The 23797-nt window shown below is 33.1% G+C and overlaps 2 protein-coding genes across 8 annotated transcripts in view; one reads left to right on the top strand and one right to left on the bottom strand.

Moving 5' to 3' along the window:
• The window catches only part of LOC124187747 (dynactin subunit 1), a 30852-nt gene extending 24474 nt beyond the window's left edge, over positions 1-6378 (top strand). For all 4 annotated transcript variants that reach the window (XM_046579828.1, XM_046579826.1, XM_046579827.1 and 1 more), the window contains one exon: positions 163-6378. In XM_046579828.1, coding sequence (XP_046435784.1) covers positions 163-381 — 219 coding nt within the window. In that variant the 3' untranslated portion in view covers positions 382-6378. The remainder of the gene's footprint in view (positions 1-162) is intronic.
• On the bottom strand, positions 4936-23534 carry LOC124187748 (casein kinase I). Of its 4 annotated transcripts, XM_046579832.1 has the most exons (7): positions 23142-23534; positions 16997-17034; positions 16568-16677; positions 14409-14631; positions 13807-14100; positions 12970-13246; positions 7923-8419 (listed from the first exon to the last, which is right to left on the bottom strand). In XM_046579832.1, the coding sequence occupies exons 3-7, from the start codon at positions 16651-16653 to the stop codon at positions 8322-8324; spliced, it is 978 nt and encodes a 325-aa protein (XP_046435788.1). In that variant the 5' UTR covers positions 16654-16677; positions 16997-17034; positions 23142-23534; the 3' UTR covers positions 7923-8321. The 4 variants fall into 4 exon arrangements, with proteins under 4 accessions (XP_046435786.1, XP_046435788.1, XP_046435785.1 ...); XM_046579830.1 differs by lacking the exons at positions 7923-8419; positions 16997-17034 and adding an exon at positions 4936-6281; XM_046579829.1 differs by lacking the exon at positions 16997-17034.
• Between the last annotated feature and the right edge of the window lie 263 nt (positions 23535-23797).

The raw sequence follows: 23797 nt of genomic DNA, 5'->3' as shown, positions 1-23797 counted from the left end.
TGCAGATGCTGCATAATAAATAAGTCACATTTGAAAGCGTGGAACTGGTACAAGAGTGTCCAGATCTGTGTATGAGACCGTGCCTGTGAACTTTCGTCCATTCTATCTTTCAGTTATATTTTGATCAATATAAATGTTTGAAAACAATATTCTGATATACAGAGTGAAGTACGGGAGGAGGCAGTGAAGAGGAGGCTAGGTGGTAGAGCGGAAGCAGATTTTGCAGTATTTCCAAGTCTCGAGATGGCAGCAGCAATGGCAGGCCATGATCATCTGATGGCAGCTAAAATAAAGATTCCCTACAATGGTCCCTCGCAAAACCAAACTATAAACTTAGGTGTTCCGGAACTAAGAAAAATACACTCCCTTCTTTGCTATTAGACATGCTCGCTTACCAATTGACTGTATTTTTAGATAGTAAATAGCTAGTCTTTACATGATGTGACTGTAAATGAGAGACCAGTGCACACAAATGTAATTTCATTGTAAGTCAAATTTTCGTCAGCGTTTATGTCGTAAAACAAGTAGATAAATTTCAATATGAGATTTACCTGAAATCACACTGGAATGAAACAAAAACGTATATGTCATAGGCTCATTTATGTGTTGCTGAACGCGAGACTTGGGTCCGAGAGTCATTTATGCGGATGACAGTTGAAACTGCTGCGTTACTCATGCTTTTGTTCAGCAACGAATAAATGATCCTGTATGATATCTTTACTTCAAGATTCGCAAGTGATCAACAATTCTACTGAGTTCAACATGAAGTCTCTCCTGCTTGCAGGCTGCACAAACATAAAAGCTTTAGCAACTAATTATTGAATGCGGTTTCCGTTGTTGTTTAAGTTAAGTTTTTTTTTAACTGCTCTTTAGGCTAGTCAAAAAGAGGTTTCATATGAAGATTTATTTTTCGCTATTAACGTAATCTCTTCACTATATACTCGTCCACTAACAGATTTATGGATGTAAAAGAAAGATCAAACAAAAAAATAACAAAATAAACCTGTAGAAATTTCTTAAATGAAGTTGCCGGGGAGAGAAAAAGGGGCGGGGGGGGGGCAGTGAGCAAGACTGGCCATGCTGAAGCTTGCTATATATGACCCAGTCCCAGATTCGATAGTCATGCCAATCGTATCGGTTCGTCAAAAACAGGATTGGAAAACAGGTCAACAAACTTGGAATTCAGAAACTGCTGTTACTTTGATCTCCTTTGCTCGGTTGCTCGTGAGAGAAAGACTCAGTGTACAATGGCAAAATACTAGTCATTTGCTCGTTGCATGTGCAAATCTCTTTATCGCAGCCTTTCTCTCTGACACAGTTTTGCCCTCTATCTCTCTTATCATATTCAGTCCTTATAGTCTATTAGTCTCTAATTCTATTACGGAGGAATATCTTAATTTTGGAACATAATTCATGAACCTTGGAGCTTCTATGTATCAGAAGTAACATTCATAATGATGATCTTAATGCAAAAAATGATGTAAGAAACGGTTTTTTCCAGTTAATAGATTTTCCATCCCAGCATTTTTACTCTTACTCATGGTATGTTGATTGCTTTGTATTACTTTGCTGGTATCATTTACGACAATCAACTCTATGAACACAGACTTTCGATTATTTATATAGGAAGTGCTAACCATGACCATTCAGTGTTCTCATTACATTGATGAAAAGTTATTGACTGCAGAGTAATTGTTGAAAAAATTTCTTTTTGGAACCGAAATTTTTGCGTTTTCAGCCTGATGACTGGTGCACCAAAGCTGTAAGACTTGTAAAAACACACTCCTATATCAAAATATCTCGATATACTAACATAAATGATGAATTTTCTCTTTTATCTTGTTCTATTTCCTCGTCACCTCTTTATTTACCAAATTCTGACCACTGGTAATGAATTAAAGTCGAAAATATTTACAGTTTGGTGAATAATAGCGTGATTTGCGCAACTTTCTGAACATTCAATACGAAATTATGATAACTTGTCTTTTTTCTGCAGTATATTTAAACAAATTAGTATTATGACGTGTTTATATAGGTAGGTAGTGTGCTCACTCGCCATTGTTGTCTCTAATCTCTATGTTCAAATGTTTTTGTATTCTTCATAGTACAGCTGTGCCATCAGCACGTAAATGGCTTTCAATGCTTGCATGCAATAAATTTATATCTTTATGCATTAATTTAGCCGATTTTTGTCGCAAAGTCAATAGAGGATTATTCTGTAATGAGTCTACATCCGGTGCATCAACCTAGTCTTTATTGATTTTTTTTCTTCGTATCGCATCACCCTCTTCTATCTACTTTCTCAAGATATTTGCCTTCAACAATTTCTTGTTACAAGTTTCGCCGAACACATGTTTTTTCAACAAACGTTGTAACGATTTTAGTTTATTCTACAATCTACGCAATAAAATAAGAAAAAGACATAAACACATAAAATCAGACACCAAGAGAAATTGAGTCTTTTGTATCATTTTTGGAACTTCGATTTTTTTCTTTTACTTCTCCACTTTTTCTTAAATTCGTTATTCTATGGTTACAGTATAAAAGGGACACTACTAGTCGCAGGTCTAACAAACTTAGCCTGATAGTTTTAAAAAAAAATACATAATAACAAATAACACGCAGATGTATAACTAAAAAGATAAAATGATGAGTAAGGAGAAAATTTTCCGTAAAATAAAATTGAGACGAGAGAGGTTTTTAAGTCGGACATATAGATATGTACAGAAGTCGGTGGGGACGTTAAAAATGAGTAAAAAAGTTTGTGATTAAAGTCTTTGTATTTTCAGTCCTATATTTTGTTAAAATTTCTACCTGGCCAGGATTTACGCTTCAACTTACTATTGTCACACGTCTTATATTCTCGAGCTACGTAGATCTACTAACTCTCTCGATCCAAACTTGTCTTTCTCCCGTTCTGTCTCTTCTCCAATTTCCACTACAAATCGTCACAACGTACCATCATGTTAGGTGACCTAATTATATTAATTGATTCCTGTACCAAAAATCAACAAAAAATGCGTTATAAACATAGTTGGTGGTCTAGAGTAATTTTAACCACTAAAAGTGATTAACCCTCAACTATACATTTCCAATCGGGATTCAGAAGCTGAACTCAGCTGCCTATGAATGTCTTTCCTTGTCTGAGAGTTATATGAGCTTTGAATTAGTATCCTTGTGAATTCAAGATTGAGACATGTGGAAATATGAATAAATAAATAAATTTGTGTGAACGTGCGACGGATCTTCGAGAGATTATTCTCATTTACTGGGTGCAAAGATAACTTAATTTGAAATCTGTAGCTCAAACCTGAAAGAAAACAAAATAAAATTAAGAGCCGACATTTTGAATGATTCTTATCTGAAATTCTTGGCGGGGTTTGGTCGTGACTGGAGTGACTTCTCTTTGTCGTAAGCATACCTGTTCTATCAGATATTTTATATTTAAGATGCAAGAATCGCCAGTTAATGTCAAAAAAAGAGGCAAATTGAGTCAGTGGATAGTGGAATTAGTAGCTTAAACAGATGATTGAGAAGGCATTGGTTATTTGGAAGCCATTTCAATGAATTGTAACTAGTAGAACATGTTGACTGAAAATTATATATCTTGAGTCAACGTTGTTCGTAACTTATTGATATGCGTAGGATTGAAATAGATGCCTATAAAGACCGGAAACAAAAAGTATAGGGATTTCTTTGCATCTTATGCGTATGGATAAATTACGAATAGGTACAGATACAAACTATAGCAAGACGATAGGGTCCAAATAATTGGTCTCTAAAACGACCAGACCGCCTCGCCTATCTAGCATTTTTACCAGGGAGACCATGTGATGGTGAAGAGGAAAGATCGAGGGGGAAGTATCCCAACTACTCAAGAGAACGTTATGCTGACACCAAATCTTGTCCTTTATTCATGACTCACCGAAAACAAAAAGTGGATAGAGCTTGTAAATATTTAGGATGATTTGGAACAAGTAAGCAATATGATTTAAATAGGATTCATGAACCATTAACGTAGTAATTTCGCTTAATGAGTCAGGTCATGAGAGGTGTTAAGATGACGACAGGTGTAAACACGTAGGTTTATGCTCTGATTATGATTGGTTCTCCAAGAAGTTAAGTCTTAAAGGAAGTCAATAATGTAGAAGGTGTAGAAGATAACATTGAAATGCAGACAGATTAAGATGTATAAGATACGGAAGCTCATTAGCTCATAGACGGCAAGATTCATTCGTGAAACAGAATTGAACCAATTTAATTTGGATGTGTCAGAACGCAATATAAAGAATCATTCTGAGGTACTTATTCAGTGTGGTGCCGTTATAATCCAACAATCCACGGTATTTTTTATTAAAGTGAACATCTTCACTTCATTTCCAGAGTTCAAGAGAAAACCTCTAGGACCTGCCCGAGGCTAGTGTCTTTGAACTTATATAGAAAGTTATTTCTGCAATTCTCAATGAGTTCTGTTATAGTTTTCCATGGATTGTCTATCGGAACAAATTCACCATATCCCAGTAACTCGCCAAAATACTTGTCAGTCAGCAAATACATTCGGGCAACTTTCAATGCTGTTTACGGTGTGAGGCGGTGTCACATCTAACAGCTTCTTGCTGATTTCCAATGATCGCCAAACAACTGTCAACGGGATTCCTTAAGTTATTCCTAAAGTGAATATATCTAGTCGCATGAGCAATCCTCTTAGCATAATGAATGTCACTTCTTTTGGTAGTGTAGGAATATTGTTGACAGTAGTAAAAATCACATACCTGGGAATTCTAAAAACCGCGAAAAGTACACACGGAGAAACCGCGTATGTATTGTACATAGATTTGTTGATAGTCAATTGAATTTAGATATCAGGAAATATACGGGATAACGGAGGGAAGTGGTCAAATTATCTGAAAGGATGATCAGACACGTAGTACAATATTAAATTGTCATCAGTATTCTGTTTTTTTATTTACGGAGAGAAAGGGAGCAATAAACCTTCAATATTTATGAAATAACTCATATCTTAGTTACTGTCGTATTTTTATAATATACCATTTAGTATCATGTGCATGTATTATTAATTTATTAATTAACTTATCACTCATAATACATTTACACATTTTCCACTCACTCATTCATTCGTTTGTTCATTAATTATTATTTATTTTAAATTTTCGACTCATTATAATAATAAACACGTGCTTTATTGAGCATGGTTTTCATTTTTTTGTTTCTTAATTTTAAAATTGTTCTGTGAATTGTTGGGCCTATTGCATTCAGACTCTCAATTTCTATCCTGGCGCAGTCAGAACAATGGCTTTCTGGCCACTTGTTTATTTGTTCTCGACACACGCGAGAAACACAAGAAACGGTTGCAATAGTGAGAGTAAGTACGAGGTCAGCCTGCAAACCTTTTCCTTTATTATAGCATTGATGGTATTTCGAATACAATGCTGTTTAAAGACTCCTCACCCTTCACTCATTAACCAAATTAACACTTCATATTCTAACATTTACAAGAAGACACAGACAACATCAAAGTTGAGATTTTTTGTGTTCATCTAAAGAATAAAGCTGTGGTTTAAACAATATGCTGGCTTAAAATAACAAGGTGACTGAGATGGAGAAAAATAAAAGTTAAAACATTTCCCTGTACGGTAATAAGGAACAATCTTAATATAATAATGCTGTTCCTTCATTTTACATTTTATACATATATATATATATACTAAACTTTTTTGCACAGCCTTTGCAGCAATGAAAGATTTTGAACTTGCAAAATCAACAGTGTGTATTGAATGAAAATGCGTAAGGAATCTTTTGAATATTTAATTTTGTAATTTACCACAAAAGTATGAATAATGGAAATCACTGCAATGGTACGAAAACAAGCCAACCTCACGCCTAATCTCTCATCCGGGTAATCAATCGTCGAACTGAATTATGAGGAAAGCTTTAAATACTAGAAAGATAGGAAATTGAGTTTGCTTCAGCTCTGAATTTTCTGATAAGCATTCATTGAAAATGGTCCAATGCTAATTCACTTTTTTTTTTAAATTTTTTCTATATTTTACTTAAAAATTTTCCCTAAATTTTTCACTTTATGAACAACGTTGTTTTGTTCATTCAATAAAATGTCGTCTTTTTAGTATCCAAATACTTTACATGTAATTCAGCTCATTGTATTCAATGTCAGTTTTATGTTAAGTCTCGCATTCGGGGCACTTTTAGCAATCGCAACTGATTCAGGGCTATCAGGGGGCATTCGGAGCTTTAACGCGTTCCTGAAACAAACGAGAAAAAAATTCTTGTTGAAATGTTAGCATCAGTTAGTCACAAGTAGAAGCGTGGTTTGGAGTGTTAGATTACAGCGGATCAACTCCAGTTAAGCAAAAAACATTAAAATAATTAAATCCAAATTCTTCGATAAATCTTTGCATTTAGACTATAAATTTTGTGAACATGAATAAACAATACGTGTTTTCATTCAAGCGATATAATTAAAATAATAAATATTGTGAAAAATTCGAATTAATATGATTTGAAAGAATAGCAGCTCTCGTACCAAGGTCGGAAAGTTGCACGACCATAGTGGGAACATTATTTTTCAATATGGTAATTGTAAGGTAGGCCATTATTGCTGCGTTTCCCAATCGTAAAATTGAACTTATGTCCAATTGAACACTTATCCGTCAAGTTCAATTTTATGGCACGAAAACGCCACCATAATGGCATACTTTATGACTACTACATAGAAATAATATTAAAGATTTTGTTGATTGACAATTAGTGCGCCACGTTCATAATAATCTCAAATAAAGAAAGAATGTACACACACATAGGTATATATTGTTCTACTCTCATACGTATATGAAACATATGTATACGGGGCATTTTATGATATCACGATCGAGATTCTACAATTACATGACAAAAACGTAAACGCAATTTTTTCTAGCATTTTCCGACTCAGCGTACCTAAGATATCATTTAAAAACTTGAAAAAATCCCAGATTCTAAAATCTGAAAGTTTAGAAAAAATTTTACAAAATATATCAAAATTTTCGACACCTATTATGTCGAAAATATATCGATGGAGATTTCATAACTTCTGAAAATAAAAAATAAAAATTATTATTATTATTGTATTGCATTTTTGACACAAGAATGAACATAAAAGCTCATTATAATATGGGCCGAAAAATATCTGATCAGAGATATTATAATGAGCTTTTATGTTCGTTTTTGTGTCAAAAATGCAATCCAATAATAATCTTTTTTTTTTTTTGAAGCTTTGAAATCTCCATTTTCTAATAGGAATCAAAAATTTTCTTATATTTTAAAAGATGTTTTCTGAATTGTTTCGGATTTTAGAAAGTGGGTTTTTTTTCCAAGTTTTCAAATCATACTTCAGATACGCTGGGTCGAAAAATTGTGAAAAAAATTGAGATTGCGTTTTTCTTCATGTACTTCCATACAAAACATTATAAAGCCAATCTGAGTCATCGACGTAGAATCTTGATCGAGATGTCCCATACGTATGAGAACGTAATCGAAGCAAGACATATCGATCAATTCATAGACAGGTTTCTTAAAAATGAAAAGTGTATCATTTTATTCTGGTACACCTTTGTTTGGTCACACTTAAATCGACAACTACAAGAATCGATTGCAATGAATATTCAATCACTGTTAGCATATTACAAGTATGATCTCAGCTACACAGGACTATTGTTATTTATTCATGTCTCTTATTCTTTACTATATGCTTCGGTAGTGATTGTAACAGCAGCAGCAGCAGCAGTAGTAGTAGTAGCAGCAACATTCAACGAAAAAATTTTCCTGATTTACTCAACAATCGGATGTAAAGGCAAACGTTAAAGAGAAATCAAAATTACAAAAGTTAGGGAAATCAATGACTATACCTGTACTCAAGACCTTTACAATGTCTAAAATTCAATCTACACCCACCTCTGTAAGTGACTTGAAAAATTCATCATTTTTTTTTTTTTTTTGTCAAATGAGATAAAATATAATCGAGCAATACCTTTCTTGTACTCAGGGCACATATAAATTTCAAGTGAGTAAATTTTGGTAAAATTTAATCCATTGAAATTAAGTGCTTGACGATATTGGCAAATTTTATATAATAAAAACGGTAATTTAAGCTACAAACTCAGAGTACAGCTTTCGCCAAACAATTGTGTGGGATGTTGCATTCTTTAGATAAGTTTTCGTATATTTTTTTTTTACAGGTTTTTTGAAGTTTTTCAACAGTAGGGTTTGGTTTATTATGAAGTAAATGGGATAGGAAGACGGTGTAGCTAGTCCTTTTTCGTTAAGTTGTTTTCAGCATGAAGAACTACGGCGACGCCTGCTGCTCGGAACTTTTTGATCACTTCGCTCTCGCCCATGGCTAGTTCTTTTTTTTCAATAATAAGTCCATTGACACCAAGAACAAATAAAACAATGATACTCTGTAAAACTAAGGCTTTTTTTCTTCAAAGTATCTGTATTTTTTCATATTCTCATATAAAAAAATAGTAATTACTAAAAAAACCAAGGAAAAAAGAAATCTCAAACAGAGTTCAGAATTTATGAAGTTTCATTGTTTAGATGGTGTGAATTTAGCCCAATTAGTTCTTTCGTCTAATCAACAGTTAAATGCCATGCTGTACACAGAGAAGATCTCCACTCCACAGGCGCTGGACCACTCGCTGCTCTATTGTCCGAAACTAATCAACTAAACAGTTCAAATCACAGTTTACCAAATTAATATAGATAATATTGCTGTGATCTGACAGATAGAAATACAGTGAGGACGGTTTTGGTATTCAAGAGGAAGAATATAACAGATCTTTATCCAACTTGTTAGACTTCAGAGTAACAACGTGAAATGAGCCATGATTACGCGTGCAAAAGTAAATCTTTTGATTCTTAAATACAAAACCTATGGCAAATTCTACTATTGTAAGCATTTTTCATTTTCTATGTAAAATAAATCTCACATTTTTAACGTGTAAGGTTTTAAGAAACATTGTGACTACTTTTAATGCTTCAAGTAAATGCTAGATTGTAATTGGGTTTCAATTAGATAAATTTTGATTCCATACCGATTACGTAAGGAATTTTTTTTTTCTAAAGATTGGTTTTGTTGAACAGAATTGTAATAAAAATTATACGATTTTAACGAATGTGAATGGTATGACCAATATAGTCCAAAGAAAAACTATGAGCTGATATAAATATGTGGCTGTGACATATTTGTGTTATAAAATTTGTGAAATATAAATAGATGGACTCACGAGTTTGTGAAATTTGTTCAATTTAGCAAGACAGAGGGGCCCTTGAATTTAAAAAGACAGTCAAGAGGCAGTGAAGTGGACTGGGGGAATTGCACTTTTCTGTAGTTACTGATTCATTTATAATAGAATCCCACCGAATCCCACAAGAGCGTCGGTAAGTGTAAGATTTTATTATTCCCAGGCATATCTAGTCTCAACAGAGCATCACACTAATTTACACATGGGTGACCATTTTTGCGAATCTTCAGTCAAAGATAGAGCTAGCTTTTTAAGCATAGTTCTATTACTCTAGAACCAAAAATATTTAAAAATACCAGAGTAGTGATAATTATTTTGAAACAATGACCCACCTGGAAACTTTCCCGCCTATTTAGCACTAATTTCCCATAAACCACATATTACCATACTTGCATGAGTGATAATAAAAAATTAAAGTCTAGTCGAATTCGAAAGGGCCTACCCGGTTTTGCATATGAAATATGCCCCTGAACCGATGTGGATTTACTATACGCCAAATTTTAGAGCTACCTCAAAAACCTGGATCGCCTAAGTTTAAAACCTCTATCTATATTATTACGCTGGAAACTCAGAATAACGTGGATTTCCGTTTTTTCGCGATTACTACGCCATTTTTACTGTAAAAAATATGAAAAAAAATTGGAGATTTGGCGGATATCGATGTACATACTCCAGAATTTATTCGAATTTTTTCGGACCAAATTCGAGCTATGAAAAATCTTTTGAGGTTTAAATTGTCGATCTCTTATTAAGTTTGAAGAGTGACTAGCTTCTTTTTTTTTACAGTATGATCATTACGTTATTTTTGATTTTCTGTAATTTTTTCAGATTTTTCGGAAAGGTGCGCCATTGTTAAAAAAATCAAAAACTAATTTTTCAATGGTTTTTTGGGGGAAAAGTAACTCAATGTCAACTCAATCATCTGGGGGACACATTTCCGTGATCTCATGATTCTTTGACATAGTTAAAAATATTCCCTTATTTACTGAATGAATGAACAAATTCATTTTTGGTTTTATAATATTTTAGCTATAATAATTTTTCACTTGTTTGAGAAGTATATGAAACAGATTTGAAATTACATAATGTAAAAAATGTATACAACATAATGTATTCAGTCTTCATCACTATCATCATTGATAACAGGATTGACCTGCCAGGTTTCGAAAATTCTACTTAATACCTCTGCAGGCTTTATAATTTTCGCGAAATATCGAGCATTCACTGGATCGTACCAATTGAGTCAAGCAGTGTCATACTTGGCAGAAATTATCGATGACGATAATAAGATTAGTCTTCATAATCTCAAAGAAAAGAGCAATATACTGAAAATCGAAGTCAGATCGCGACACATAAATAGTAAAACTTATCGATGCTACATCGATTATGTCCCCAACTCAACTGGATACTTTGGCATCAAGCGCTATTATTGCGAATGTGCGAACGGGAGTCGTACCGTCGGGTGTTGTTCACACGTAGCAGCAATAATTTCTTATTTATCTAATGCTCGATATCTCGCGAAAATTATAAGGCCTGCAGAGGTATTAAGTAGAATTTTCGAAACCTGGCAGGTCAATCCTGTTATCAATGATGATAGTGATGAAGACTGAATACATTATGTTGTACACATCTTTTACATTATGTAATTTCAAATCTGTTTGATATACTTCTCAAACAGATGAAAAATTATTATAGCTAAAATATTATAAAACCAAAAATGAATTTGTTCATTCATTTAGTAAATAAGGGAATATTTTTACCTATGTCAAAGAATCATGAGATCACGGAAATGTGTCCCCCCAATGATTGAGTTGACATTGAGTTACTTTTCCCCCAAAAAACCATTGAAAAATTAGTTTTTGATTTTTTTAACAATGACGCACCTTTCCGAAAAATCTGAAAAAATTACAGGAAATCAAAAATAACGCAATGAACATACTGTAAAAAAAAAAGAATCTAGTCACTCTTCAAACTTAATAAGAGATCGACAATTTAAACCTCAAAAGATTTTTCACAGCTCGAATTTGGTCCGAAAAAAATCGACAAAATTCTGGAGTATGTACATCGATATCCGCCAGATCTCCAATTTTTTTCATATTTTTTACAGTAAAAATGGCGTAGTAATCGCGAAAAAACGGAAATCCACATTATTCTGAGTTTCCAGCGTAATAATATAAATAGAGGTTTTAAACTTGGGTGAACCAGGTTTTGGAGGTAGCTCTAAAATGTGGCGTATAGTAAATCCACATCGGTTCAGGGGCATATTTCATATGCAACCCCGGCTAGGCCCTTTACAGATTACATCAAGCGCATATTGAGCCTTGGTGTAAGTAAAAGGAAGTAGAGTAATTGTATTGCAATAATCAAAAAGGGGTTTAGAATGTAACACCGTGATCGTGATGTTTTGAGGAATAGAGAAAAATCTAATCTCTAGTCAGCATTTCTCATATTTTTCAAATTTTAGTTTGTTTCACTCCTTTTTGGAGCAAGATGGGGTTTTAAAAAAAAAAAAAAAAATCACCTTTTAAATCATGTGATCTATGTTTTAGAATAAATCCAAGAATTTCTGGTGAGAAGATGTGTATCTAAATCATTGAATTATATTACACGTATTTTATCATAGGTTGTTGCCTAAGAATTGTCCTTGGCATTTTATTGCAAAATTTGACTTAAATTTACAACGTAATAATGATTTTGACTAATTTCATCTTTCAAGAATTCATTCAAGATCTCAGGAGAGGCATAGCAAGATCGATGCTTTAAGATAGGATTTGGACTACATTTGTGCTTGATTTACTAAATACTTCATCGTCGATGTTCTACGTCTAAATAAGGTCAGCTCAACTCAATGTGTAAGTGTCTTCTATTTAACCCTTTCAGAACTGAATAAAATCTAACGGTGGCAATTTTTTGTTTTTAATATTTCGATTTTCATTTTTCTACTATATCTGATTTTTTTTTAGATTTTCCTTAAACCTATATCAAAAGTTATACACATGTCCATTACAGTGGAGGTGTAATGTTTTTCAAGGTTACAACTGTGCATTAATAGGTGCCGAGCTTATTATATATCTTTCATAACACTTGAGAATTTTCCAAAAACATAAATATTATTTTTCCAGTGAAAAAATTAATTTCAAATAGCCCATAAAAATCGAAACGAGAACGAGAATGTTACGCATCTTTTTTCGTCTACTTCAGCTCCAGTTCTATGACTAGGAAACATACTTAAATGAAGGGACAGTCTTCAATATATTTTTTTTCAGATAGGTACTGGAACTGTTGACAAAACCCATCTTTTAAGAAAAATCGGATGAGTGAAACTTTAGTTATGAATTTTTGAAATGTATATCCACTGAAATGGACAACAGTTCTGAAAAGGTTAAGTCCAATTTTATACGGAAAACATAATTCTGAAGAAAATTGTTCAATAAATTTCAAACGTATAAAATTTGATTGACGGAATATGACTGGATGTATTGGATATCGATTGATAACCGATAAATGGTCATGGATAAGGCTCTGTTTAATTCTGAATTTTGTTGAAAGAAACCTCAATGTTTCGACAAGGTGGGCTGCTTCATATGAGAGTATTAACCAGGTAACCATCGTCACTTGTATGCAGTAGGATGTGTTCCAATGGACGCACCTGTCTGGGCATTGGCTTGAGTAGTTGTCTGACCTTGGCCCTGACCTTGTGGTCCTTGGCTCGGTATGCCTGGACCTCCCGTAGATGGACCACTGACAGAGTTCAGGTTGGCCCCCTTCTGCTTTAGCATTGTCCAGTCAAAAGTATAATCATACTGATGATTTAAGGTCCGGAACAATATGCGGAACAATTGTCGCAGGTACATGTAGTCAGGACTCTCTTCAAATCGCAACCCTCGTGTGTAGTTCAGGTACATCGCAAACTCTGCTGGGAAGCCCTAGAATCATAAATAAATAAATAAATAAATAATTGTGTCAATATTTATTAAGAGAATTAACACAACTGACAGACTTAGCTTCTGTGTCGGAAAGTGAATCATGTAACTGATATTCACCTCACATTTTTCACAATAGGAGTTACTGCTAGTGTTTTTGTTCAGTTGTCTGATACTTACAATGACTTATACTTAATTACTTTATTTGCAAATTGTTTCATAGGCTGTTTTCCTCAGTACAAAACGCGTAAATTGTTAACAAGATAATATTCTAGATTGAATGAATCAATTATTCCATTATTTTACAAAGTTTTTTTAGAAACCCGATACAAAATTTTGTATATTGTATAAAAAAATCTACTTATTTCAGATCCTTTCCAATCTGATCCGAATATCTGAATACAGTTTTAATTTCGAGACTTGTTTATTAGGAAAAAAAAATAAATAAAAAAAGTTGAAAAGTGTTTTCGGAGAAAACGAATTCGTTGTTGGTCCTGAATGTGTTTGTCAACGAAGAAACCGGATTGAGACTTGAAGAGACTATCTCAAATCGTGTAACTCACCTTACATAAAACCTCAACTGGAGTGGACATCTTCTTTTCACTGATCTTTTCATATTTCTGCTTTTTGGTAGCAGCCTTGAGTCCCTGCCAAGGCAAAGATCCTCGATTAAAGTACATGAGAACATAACCCAACGATTCCATATCATCACGGCGACTTTGCTCAATGCCAAGGTGGGCGTTAATTGAAGCATATCTTGCTGTTCCCGTCAAATTCTTATCCTCTCTGTATATTATATGTGACCTGGTGCGACTGTCTCTGTATTTTTTTGCTAGTCCAAAATCTATCATGAAGAGCTGTAAAATAATTTATAAGGTACCGTGAACTTTGATTGGGAAAAAAATATTAGGGACTGTAATAATAGTGATAAAAAGATGTGCAAAATTTAAGACTGCAGCATGCTGAATTTAAATTAGATTTTCTTTCGGAACGCTAATGCATTTATTGATCAAACAAACATTTGTATACAAAAAACGACAAGTATTTCACGTACCGACGCTACATCTGAATAACCATGTATTTAAGCCTTGGTACCAGTATAAGCATGTACTAGTATTTAGAGATATACCATTATACGCCTAGTGATTTTGTTTTTTTGGCTCACCTTATTGCAGTGGCGCCCGATTCCCATTAAAAAGTTGTCTGGCTTTATATCTCTATGAATAAAATGTTTGCAGTGGACGAATTCAATTCGTCCAATCATTTGGTCAGCCAGCATCAATACTGTTTTTATCGTAAACCTTCGCGAACAGAATGTAAAGAGATCTTCTAAGGAAGGTCCCAACAAATCCATAACAAGCACATTATATTCACGTTCCTGGCCATACCTGGAATAGCAAGAGCGTTTGATTTTACAAAGTTTTCAAAAAGTGCCACAATTAGAAAATCATCTTGTCAACTGGAAAACGCTTCCCGAACTAGAAATATACATTTTTTAAAATGGATTTATGTTCAAAGGATTGTTATACAGATTGTGACAGCTAGAAAATTGTAACACAAGGGTATTTCATTATTTAAGCCTTTGTATTCACACTGAATAGAATCGACGCATCTATCAACTTTCGGCTTAAATATCACGAAGTTGATGCTAGCAGCCAGAATTAGCAGTCAAACGTTCTAATGTTCATTCGAATTAGTTAGTCGAGGCTGAAAATCAAAATTTTGTGAAATATCTTGAACCCTCAATACTTTGATAGAATAATGAGGATAAAATTAAACTGCATTTTTCTATTTCCAAAAAGTTTAACACATTTGGCTGCTAACTCTGGCTGCTACCTTCAGCTTCATCTAAGTATCTAATAGTCTTTGGCTTCAAATGAGACTTCAGTAGCCATATACCGGGGGTTAGAACTATCCCCTATAAATACGAGTTGTAAGTTATTTGAATCATCAATGAAGTGTCAGTGTTGACCAGACAGCCGATCAAGCAGCATCGCGCACAGGAAAAAGCTTCTTTGGAAAGTGCACTATGCCACTACTTTTTTTTTCTCACAAGTATCGCATGTAAGGGGTATCACCTCCAAGTTTTAGTTGATAATATAATAAATTGACAACGATATGATTTTTTGAGTGAAAGTGTCTTTTTGGAGCATTTTCTCCTTTATGAATATTTTTTAACATAATGCAATTTGATTTCTTATGAACCGACTTTTCGTCCACAGTCTAGAATGTTCAAGGCATGTTGTGTAACTCTTTGATTCACATCGGACGGATAGTTATCTCACAATCATTTTTCCAAACTGATTGGGTACTAGATCCAGTGTGGCTACTGTGAAATAATTTGTTAATCTGACTGTGAAGAGTTAAATAAAATGTAAAGGATGAAGTTAGTAACGTTAGCACAGGAAAACATTGGACGAAAAACCAGCAGTTTGTAACTATAAAATATCTTGGAAGTGAGGAGTTAAATTTACAACATATGAGTACAGTAGAACCTTGTTCATCAGGTTTTCGATTGATTAAAGCTCCACTCTCTCGATATTAGGTTGGATGAACGAAGTAATGCTCTATATTGTTTATGCTGCTGTATTGCATTTTAGTGAATTTCATAAAATCCTGAATTTGCAAAGTAATAAGTTTTGCTAAAAATGTATAATTACAGTAACGTTACGAAATTCCTAATACCAATTAATATCTACTTAAAAAAATTTCGGCATTATATTTCTGATCATGTAATGAATTTCATTAATAGTAAAGTGAATTATCACTAAATTGCAACACAAGGTGTCCAGTGACTGAACAGTTTAGAATTCCTTGACAAGTCTAAGATTTTAAAATCGACATGGACCCTTTATACAGCAAAGAAATCAACATTTTATTTTAATCATTCATAAATTGTAAAAACTTTGAAATGGGTTTTTTTGCTCATTCGTAGACTGGCTTCCATTTATGCCTAATAAATATTTTATGCATGCAAATCAGACTATAATTAATTTTACAGTTGTATGGATGTACATTCAACTTCTGTTTCGCGTATGCAGGCTTTTTTTGACCACTGAACACCTTGTAACATGAATTGATTTTAGCGCCTAACACTGATTGGGTAGAAAATATTTTGCATCGTATTGCAATCATTTGGAAATGTCTCAAAATTTTAATATCGCCCAATTTTGTTTTGTTTTTCCTGGTTTGTAAGAAATCCTTCCATAAAAAGGTACTATGTTTCACTGTAAGCGACGACTATGTTTTCAACTCGTTTTTCTTAATACTGATTAATAAGTTTACACTTATTATGCACAAGTTTGAATCTAGTATAATAATTACCATCGTATGTGAGGTATTCCGATTCCTCCGTGTAAGATTTTGTATAATTTGGATTCGTAGAGGAGCTGCGGGTGGCGCGCTCGCATATTTTCCAGTTTCACTGCAACTTCCTATAGCAGAGTTATAAAATAGTACATGAGTTGTTAATGTCACAAGTTTTAATTGGGAAAGCTAATGTAATAATAAATATATGAACAAGATGAAAAGCCTGAGCCAGCAACATTCATCGTTCAATAAACATAATTGACAGTATATCAAAAAAATGTCATATTCAGGTGCTACAGAATTAGCCTCACGAGGCAATAACTTGCAGCATAGTTGTTATTCATATTTTTCTCTACTCGATATATATATATATATCTTGACCATTCCCTCATTTATAGGCAGGTTAATCTTAGACTGGTTTAAGTTTTGAAAAAATATACGTACAATTTCTTGCACCAGTCTGCTGCTTGTTCAAGTGGAATCTAAGCAGTGGAGAAAAAATGTTATCCCCAGATTTCTTCTAAGAATAAATACTTCGATAGATTTTTAAACTGACCATATATTTTTATGATGATTTTTGTCACACAGTGAAAAATAACAAGCGAATAAAATTCTAGCCTCATTATTGCATCACCGTGACATGGAAACAATAAATTGCAATGGATTTTAGAAACGAAGAATTGGCCGATATTGATTATCACAATTTTAGGAATCAAAAAATTATTGTTCAAACAATACCTCAAAGCTTATGAATGTCAGAAAAAGAACATGAATTGTGGGTTTTAAAAGGTGTAAGGGTGTTAAGTTTATCCCGGGATTATAAATTAGAATTTAATACTGGGACTAATCACCAGATAACAATCTGCTGTTCCCCATAACAGTCACCATTTTCATGAGTTTGCAGTTAATAACGTTAAAGTAAGGAAAGATTGCAATAGAAAATACCATTTTTCAATTTTAAAAACAATTTTGAAGCAAAATATGAGATTCTTCATGCTATATTATACAGTTTACTAAATTTCAAACAGTCTGAAGATTGCGAAATAACAGTCAATTTTCCTAAAAAATATATCTTTACAAATATCTCAGCTAACGTCAACCTCATCCATTTTGTACCACTCTGAAACTGCAGTTTCAGGTAGCAAAGTTATAATATAAATACTCTTTTCTTCGGTTAATGTTATTATATTGATGGGAGGGGGAAAATTGAGCCCTTTGAGGAAGGAATAACGTTAGACCAATCTCGAGAACAAAATTCCTTTTTCTCCGGACTAAAAATACATTTCAAGCGTTATTGACATTTTTTGAAATCCTATTTAATTGTAAACGAGGCCCATTTTACCCACTCTTCCCTATATTTATTACTTAACCATGGTTATTATCATCTTTCAGACACTAGTATTAGTATGGAAAGATTTTTTATATCATATAACGAAAGGACGATCTACACTTTTGTAAACATTATAAATTATTATTTCCTGCTACTCAAATCAATTATCATTATAAATAGTATGCGATGATTCTAACACAACACATAACACATAATTATTAGTAACAGTTTGATGATAATTATGGGATATTGAATCTCGGCTCAAAAACTGGCAAGTGTGATTTCTTTATGCTTAAGCATAATATTCTACTTTTGGTTAACACACAAAACTCCCTGACTGTTAGCAATTTTTCAAATCTTTTATCGCTATGAATTGAATGGCTTTTAACAACTTGTTCTGAGGTAGAATAAAAGATGTAAATATTTTCATTGCACAGTTAGTACACCTGAAACAAAGTCGTTATTAATTAAGTAAGGAACATTCACATTTGTGGGCATAAATTTCGAGCAGTTTTCTTGATTCTTGCAAAAATTTTTCATTACTCTGCTACTTATTCACAAGATTGAAGTTAGTAACGTTATCGCAATGAAATATTAGAGAAAAGCTCACTACTTTCTTAATATTACAATCATTTTGAATAAACTGAGATTTTGAAATATGCGTGTGTTTCGTTTTATAACAATTTACTGAATTTCAGACAATTCCAAAATCGCGAAATAACGGTTTTTCCTAAGCATGAAATCGTCATAATAACTTTACTAACTAATACGATACTTATTTCTGAATTAGGTTTGCAGATAAAGATGAATTGAAAAGGACTCAGGCATAGACATCAGTTTCAAAGTTGTTGAAAGTTTCTTATTTTTTTCCCTATCCTACTGAATTTCACACTCAATAACAATTTGGACTGTGTCAAAATATCAAGTTGAGGTAGTTGTCGTGGTACAATATTGTAAGAAAGTGTTGTATCATGCGCGCGGTTAGAGAGCACACGAGCTTGTAGCAGAATGTGCTATAATTTTCGTATAAGACTGTACCCATGAAGTCGTTACCCACACAGTACTTATATGCACGTATACACCAATACTCTTAAACATTTTTATACATTGCAATCCGGCAACGTTTCTTAGGCCTCAACAGTCTTGATATATTGGAGACTAAGTCTATGTACAGTATAGATTGATACGTACATTCAGTGGTTTGTGTTTATGTTTTTAACTGCGTCTACAATAAGTGAAATAATGTCAGAAAATTTAAGATATAAAGGAAGTTTTATTAAAAAAAAACGTGTTAGATAAACGTCTATGACTGATTAAATCAATTGATAAAGGCCGAATACGAAAAATGGAATCACAAGTGGAAAATGAAACTGAGGATGATTTTAACGTGAAAGTTGGGAAACGTATAATTGACGTCGATGAAATTGCAGATAGTTTAGAGTGCAAAGTTTGTGATGAAACGTTATCTTTAAAGAGAATAAAAAAAGAAATCCGTTCAGGTCTTCATTCCACATTTTTTATACAATGTAAGAAGTGTTGTATATTAAATATAGTTGAAACAGGTAAAGTTCATGTTACCGAAGACAGTGGCAAACACTCGGATCTCAACACAAAAGTTGTATTCGGTATGTTTTTCTTTTATTGTGAATGTTTCTGTAATGAATTGCGCAAATCCTAACCTACTTTAAGTCCGAAAATATATGTGATGAAGGGGTTAGGTGGGTTTCAAAATTTCAAAAAATCGAATTTTTTTTTTTTTTTGCTCATCTTATAATTGAATATGTTGAGAATATTCTTTTAAAATTTCAAAACGATCCGAGTCATATTCTAAGAGATATAGCCTTTGGATTTCACCCTTTTCACCCATCAGGCTATAACCGAGCGTGACGCAGGTATATCGAGGCAGCTGCTTAGCTATTGTTCGTTTATTTTTGTGATGCGAATACTAGGCTTAGGACTTGCCGGATGTAAAAAATTCTGTGGTTTAATGGATATAAGTTCCTCATTCTTGAATGCATCAACGTACAATTTTTATGTTGATAAAATACATGAGTGCGTCATAACTGTTGCCGAATCAATTTTGTTGTCTGCTGCAAATCAAGAAAAAAAATTAACGTGTGATGAAAATAATGTTGAAGATACGACGGATGCTACCGTGTCAGGTGATGGCACGTGGAAAAAACGTGGGTTTGCATCATTATACGGTGTAAGTACGATTATTGACATGTTATTTGAATGTAAATCTTCAATCGTGTTTTTCTCGAAACTACATTTTTGAAATCGGTAGTCACGATTTCTCGAAAACTTATGAACCGATCTCTTTCAAATTTTGCACACTTCTTCAAAATAGCATTATCTCGTGATTGAACGAAGGAATTTTTTTTTTTTCTATTCCAAGTAATTTTTCAAGGCCATGAAGGGTGCAAATTTTACTCAAAATAAGGGTTTTTTGTTTTCAACGCCGCCAAAAATGTAATTTTTTTTTTTTTTTTCCTTCGCCCAAGCACGAGTTTTAAGCATCTACTAACAGAAAATTTTTGGTTTTTGTATTTCAGATGAATCTGTCATGAGTTATCCTGACTATGCCGAGAGAACTTTTTTTTGAGGGGTCATAGCAGACGACGTGTCCACGCCTTAATTTTCAATATTTTTCAATGAAAATTTCACGAACTACTTATAAAATATGTATCTTTTATGTGTTAAATTGATGGAATGAAATATTCTGTCGATTAAATAAAAAAAAATTCATAAAAATGTACCTATTTTGAGTTTTTGAAACCCACCTAACCCCTTAAGTGCAATATATGTAACTCACGTAATATTTCTTTCATTTATTATAGTTATAACTTCAGTTGTGTTATATACTGTGTTTAATTTAAGTTTAACGCAAAGATTATATTAATATTCTTTATTGTGTTACCAAAAATATACAATATATTTTATTTGTAATGACTATGTGAGTTTCACGTTAAATTTTATTTAATATTTAATTTCTTTCTTGTCTAGTAAAAGTCACTACGGATAAGTATATAATTACAAAAATTTTCATTTTTTAAAATATAAAAAACACATATGATTAAAGGAAATTTTTATGTCGCGTTATATTTATATCATTTATTAATAATATTTACAAGTTTAATTTTCAGATGCTTCTGTATTATTGTATACTGTGTTTCCTTTATATTTAATACAAAGATTGTGTTCAAATTATTCTTGTACAAGTTAAAATTTTAAATATTTTATCAGCAATAAATATATGAGTACTGAAAATATTATTGTATATCCATTTGTCCCTCCGTCCGTTTGAATTTACTGCGCAAATAATATCCATACTCACATATAGCGTTGACAAGTTGTTTCTGTCCAACTAGCTAGGACGTATACTTTGTCATAAACTGTTAAACTTTACATTATTATTTATTGACAATGAGACGGACGATATTTTATTTCATTTTTTCTAAAAATTCAGAACACGAACATTAAGTGACTGTTAGTTTTTTGAAAATTTCTGACAGTTAGTTTTTTATTAAGACTGATAAATTGGTACAAGCACTATGTTGTGCCTATACTCTCCATGTTAATCAACCGATTTTTAATTAAGTGTATCTCGAGTTAGAAGGGGTCAATCGACTTCAAATTTTAAGGGTGATTGTATTATCATGTCCTTAATAAATATACAAAATTTCAGAATTTTCTGACTGTACGCGTTTTTCACGACAACTACCTTAATGTGTTTCAAAGTTTTTTTTTTTTTTTTTTTTTTTTTGCAATATTTGTTAAAAGTTTAACCAATAAGTTCCTAAAGTATTATCGAACAAAATATAATACAAGCTTTTTTGTGAATTGAATTTAACCTTGTTGTGTATAAATTTTTCCCTAATTATACCAATACATATCCATTATCATTGTGACTCCATCATGATAATACTTATGTTTGATATTTTGATGTGGTATTTGTGTGAGCATGCTCTTATTTACATAAATCCAGAAAAAATCCAATAAATTTTCAAAAATATATCCGCAGTTTTGACGTATACATAATTATACGTACTATCAGCTGATGCAATTTGTCAGAGGAACAAGCAAACACAATGCAACCTTTGTCTATTTATAAATATTCATTTTATTTGATCTATAAATTGCTGACATTGAAGTTGAAATTTGTAAGCTAATTGACAGAAAATTTCCTGTCAGTACAGCAATTTGGTATGATTTTTGCAAAATGGTAAGACTGAAAAACTAGAATGATATATATTTCAAATGCAATTTTTTTCTGAAATTGCTAGTTGATTTTTGGTGTATGAATTAACGCTTACATAAATACCATTGACCTTGCTTATCGTTACTTTTGCATATAACGTTTCGTGAACTTTAACACATTTTTACAGAATCAATCCTACTGCTGCTGCATTTATAAATTGCTTTCACATTCTGAGTAGGTTGCTGATTACTTTATCCCGTATAATTGAAAGTAAATATAAGGTTGGAAATACATTTGTTATAAAATTTTCAAGTGTATCTGATTCCTTAATACTACAACGAATGACATGCTTTAGCGAAAGAATTGCAAATGGATATTTGACCATTACAAATATGAGTGTTTCATTTTGTGTGTTTTGTGCAGGGTTGTACCCTATTCAGAATTCTCTTCTCTACCTACTTGCAATATTGGGGATTCCTAATTTCGTCATTGATCGTGAAAATTAGTCAACTTTATCTGGCACACCAGACCAGCAGGATGATTACAAATAACGGAAATTACGTGGTAATTCAGGTGAAAATTTTTATTCAATTTGCGGTCGGACGTCAAGGACGGAGTTTTAGTTCGGAAATTGATTTTCACGATCACTGTTAAAATAATGTCTATCTTATTTGCTTATGGTAACAGTGCAAGGAGGTATCACGTCACTCTTCCTGATAACTGTACAGCCTGTAACCTACTTTAGCGAATCGTAGAAAATGCTATTAGTCAATCCCGTCATCTACAACCATCTATTGCTTGATTTTTTTTTCATCTACAGTCTTAGCAACAAACAAGGTCGCGCATTAGGTTTGACAATAAAAAATGGTGACCAAATGGTAAAGTGAGTTTTGATACAGGTGGATTAGTGGATTATCTCTCTGGTTCTGTCATGACATAACGGTGAGTGTCGGGTTTTTGTTGTTGCGATGACCGAGCGGGGAACGGAAAGTTTAACTGGGAATTTTGACAGAGGAGAGTTTAACGTAAAATGGTTTTTTTTTTTACTAGTGTCTTACTTCGCCATTTGAGATGTTGATCCCGAGATAAATATCACCGAATGATCCGGATCCAATTTTCCTCATCAGCCGATATTTTGCACCCACGATAAATTCAATCTTTGTGTTGGCGAGCGACATGTTGGACTCTTTTTAGTTACCACACAACGACGACGACGCGACGAAGACGCACAAAACGCCACAGAAATAATACCGTCCCGCGTCCAGTTGGTTGATAAATGTTCGTACAGAAAATTTTCTGAATAAGGAAGGTTTCACGAAGTAACTAAAGAGTTCAAAATAATGACTAATAATAGGAAATTAACGGGAAATGGAGGCGACAGTCACTAGTGGCACAGCAGCCCCCAACGTGCCGACATTTTCCCTTCGCTCGACAGTCACAACTGATTACTGACGTTGCGGAAACGATGCATTCTGGGAAATGGAATAACAGTTACTCCGTCAAACGAATGACTATATGAATGAAAACAACGTGATTAACCATTTAGTCAGACCAAAATCGTCAATAAAATACTTCTGACGTTGTTTTTACATCGGGTATATGACCTGAAGAGGTTTTATTTAATCAAATACCTAAAGTTATTATAAATTTGGTTGCACGCTTGACTTCGCAATGATCGTACTGACAAGGTCAATCAATAAATTTTAAAAACAAC

This window comes from Neodiprion fabricii, chromosome 1 (assembly GCF_021155785.1).
Source record: "Neodiprion fabricii isolate iyNeoFabr1 chromosome 1, iyNeoFabr1.1, whole genome shotgun sequence".
Classification (NCBI taxonomy): Eukaryota; Metazoa; Arthropoda; class Insecta; order Hymenoptera; family Diprionidae; genus Neodiprion; species Neodiprion fabricii.
This window is presented reverse-complemented; position numbering and strand designations above follow the sequence as displayed.

Excerpts from the sequence above, each read along its gene's own strand:
- LOC124187748 (XM_046579829.1), bottom strand. The coding sequence starts at position 23,261 with ATGTCGCTCGCCAACACAAAGATTGAATTTATCGTGGGTGCAAAATAT. Across the intron at positions 14,101-14,408 it reads TCGGGCGCCACTGCAATAAG|CTCTTCATGATAGATTTTGG; the intron begins GTGAGCCAAAAA and ends ATTATTTTACAG. Across the intron at positions 8,420-12,969 it reads TCAAGCCAATGCCCAGACAG|AACTAGCCATGGGCGAGAGC; the intron begins GTGCGTCCATTG and ends TTGAAAAAAAAG.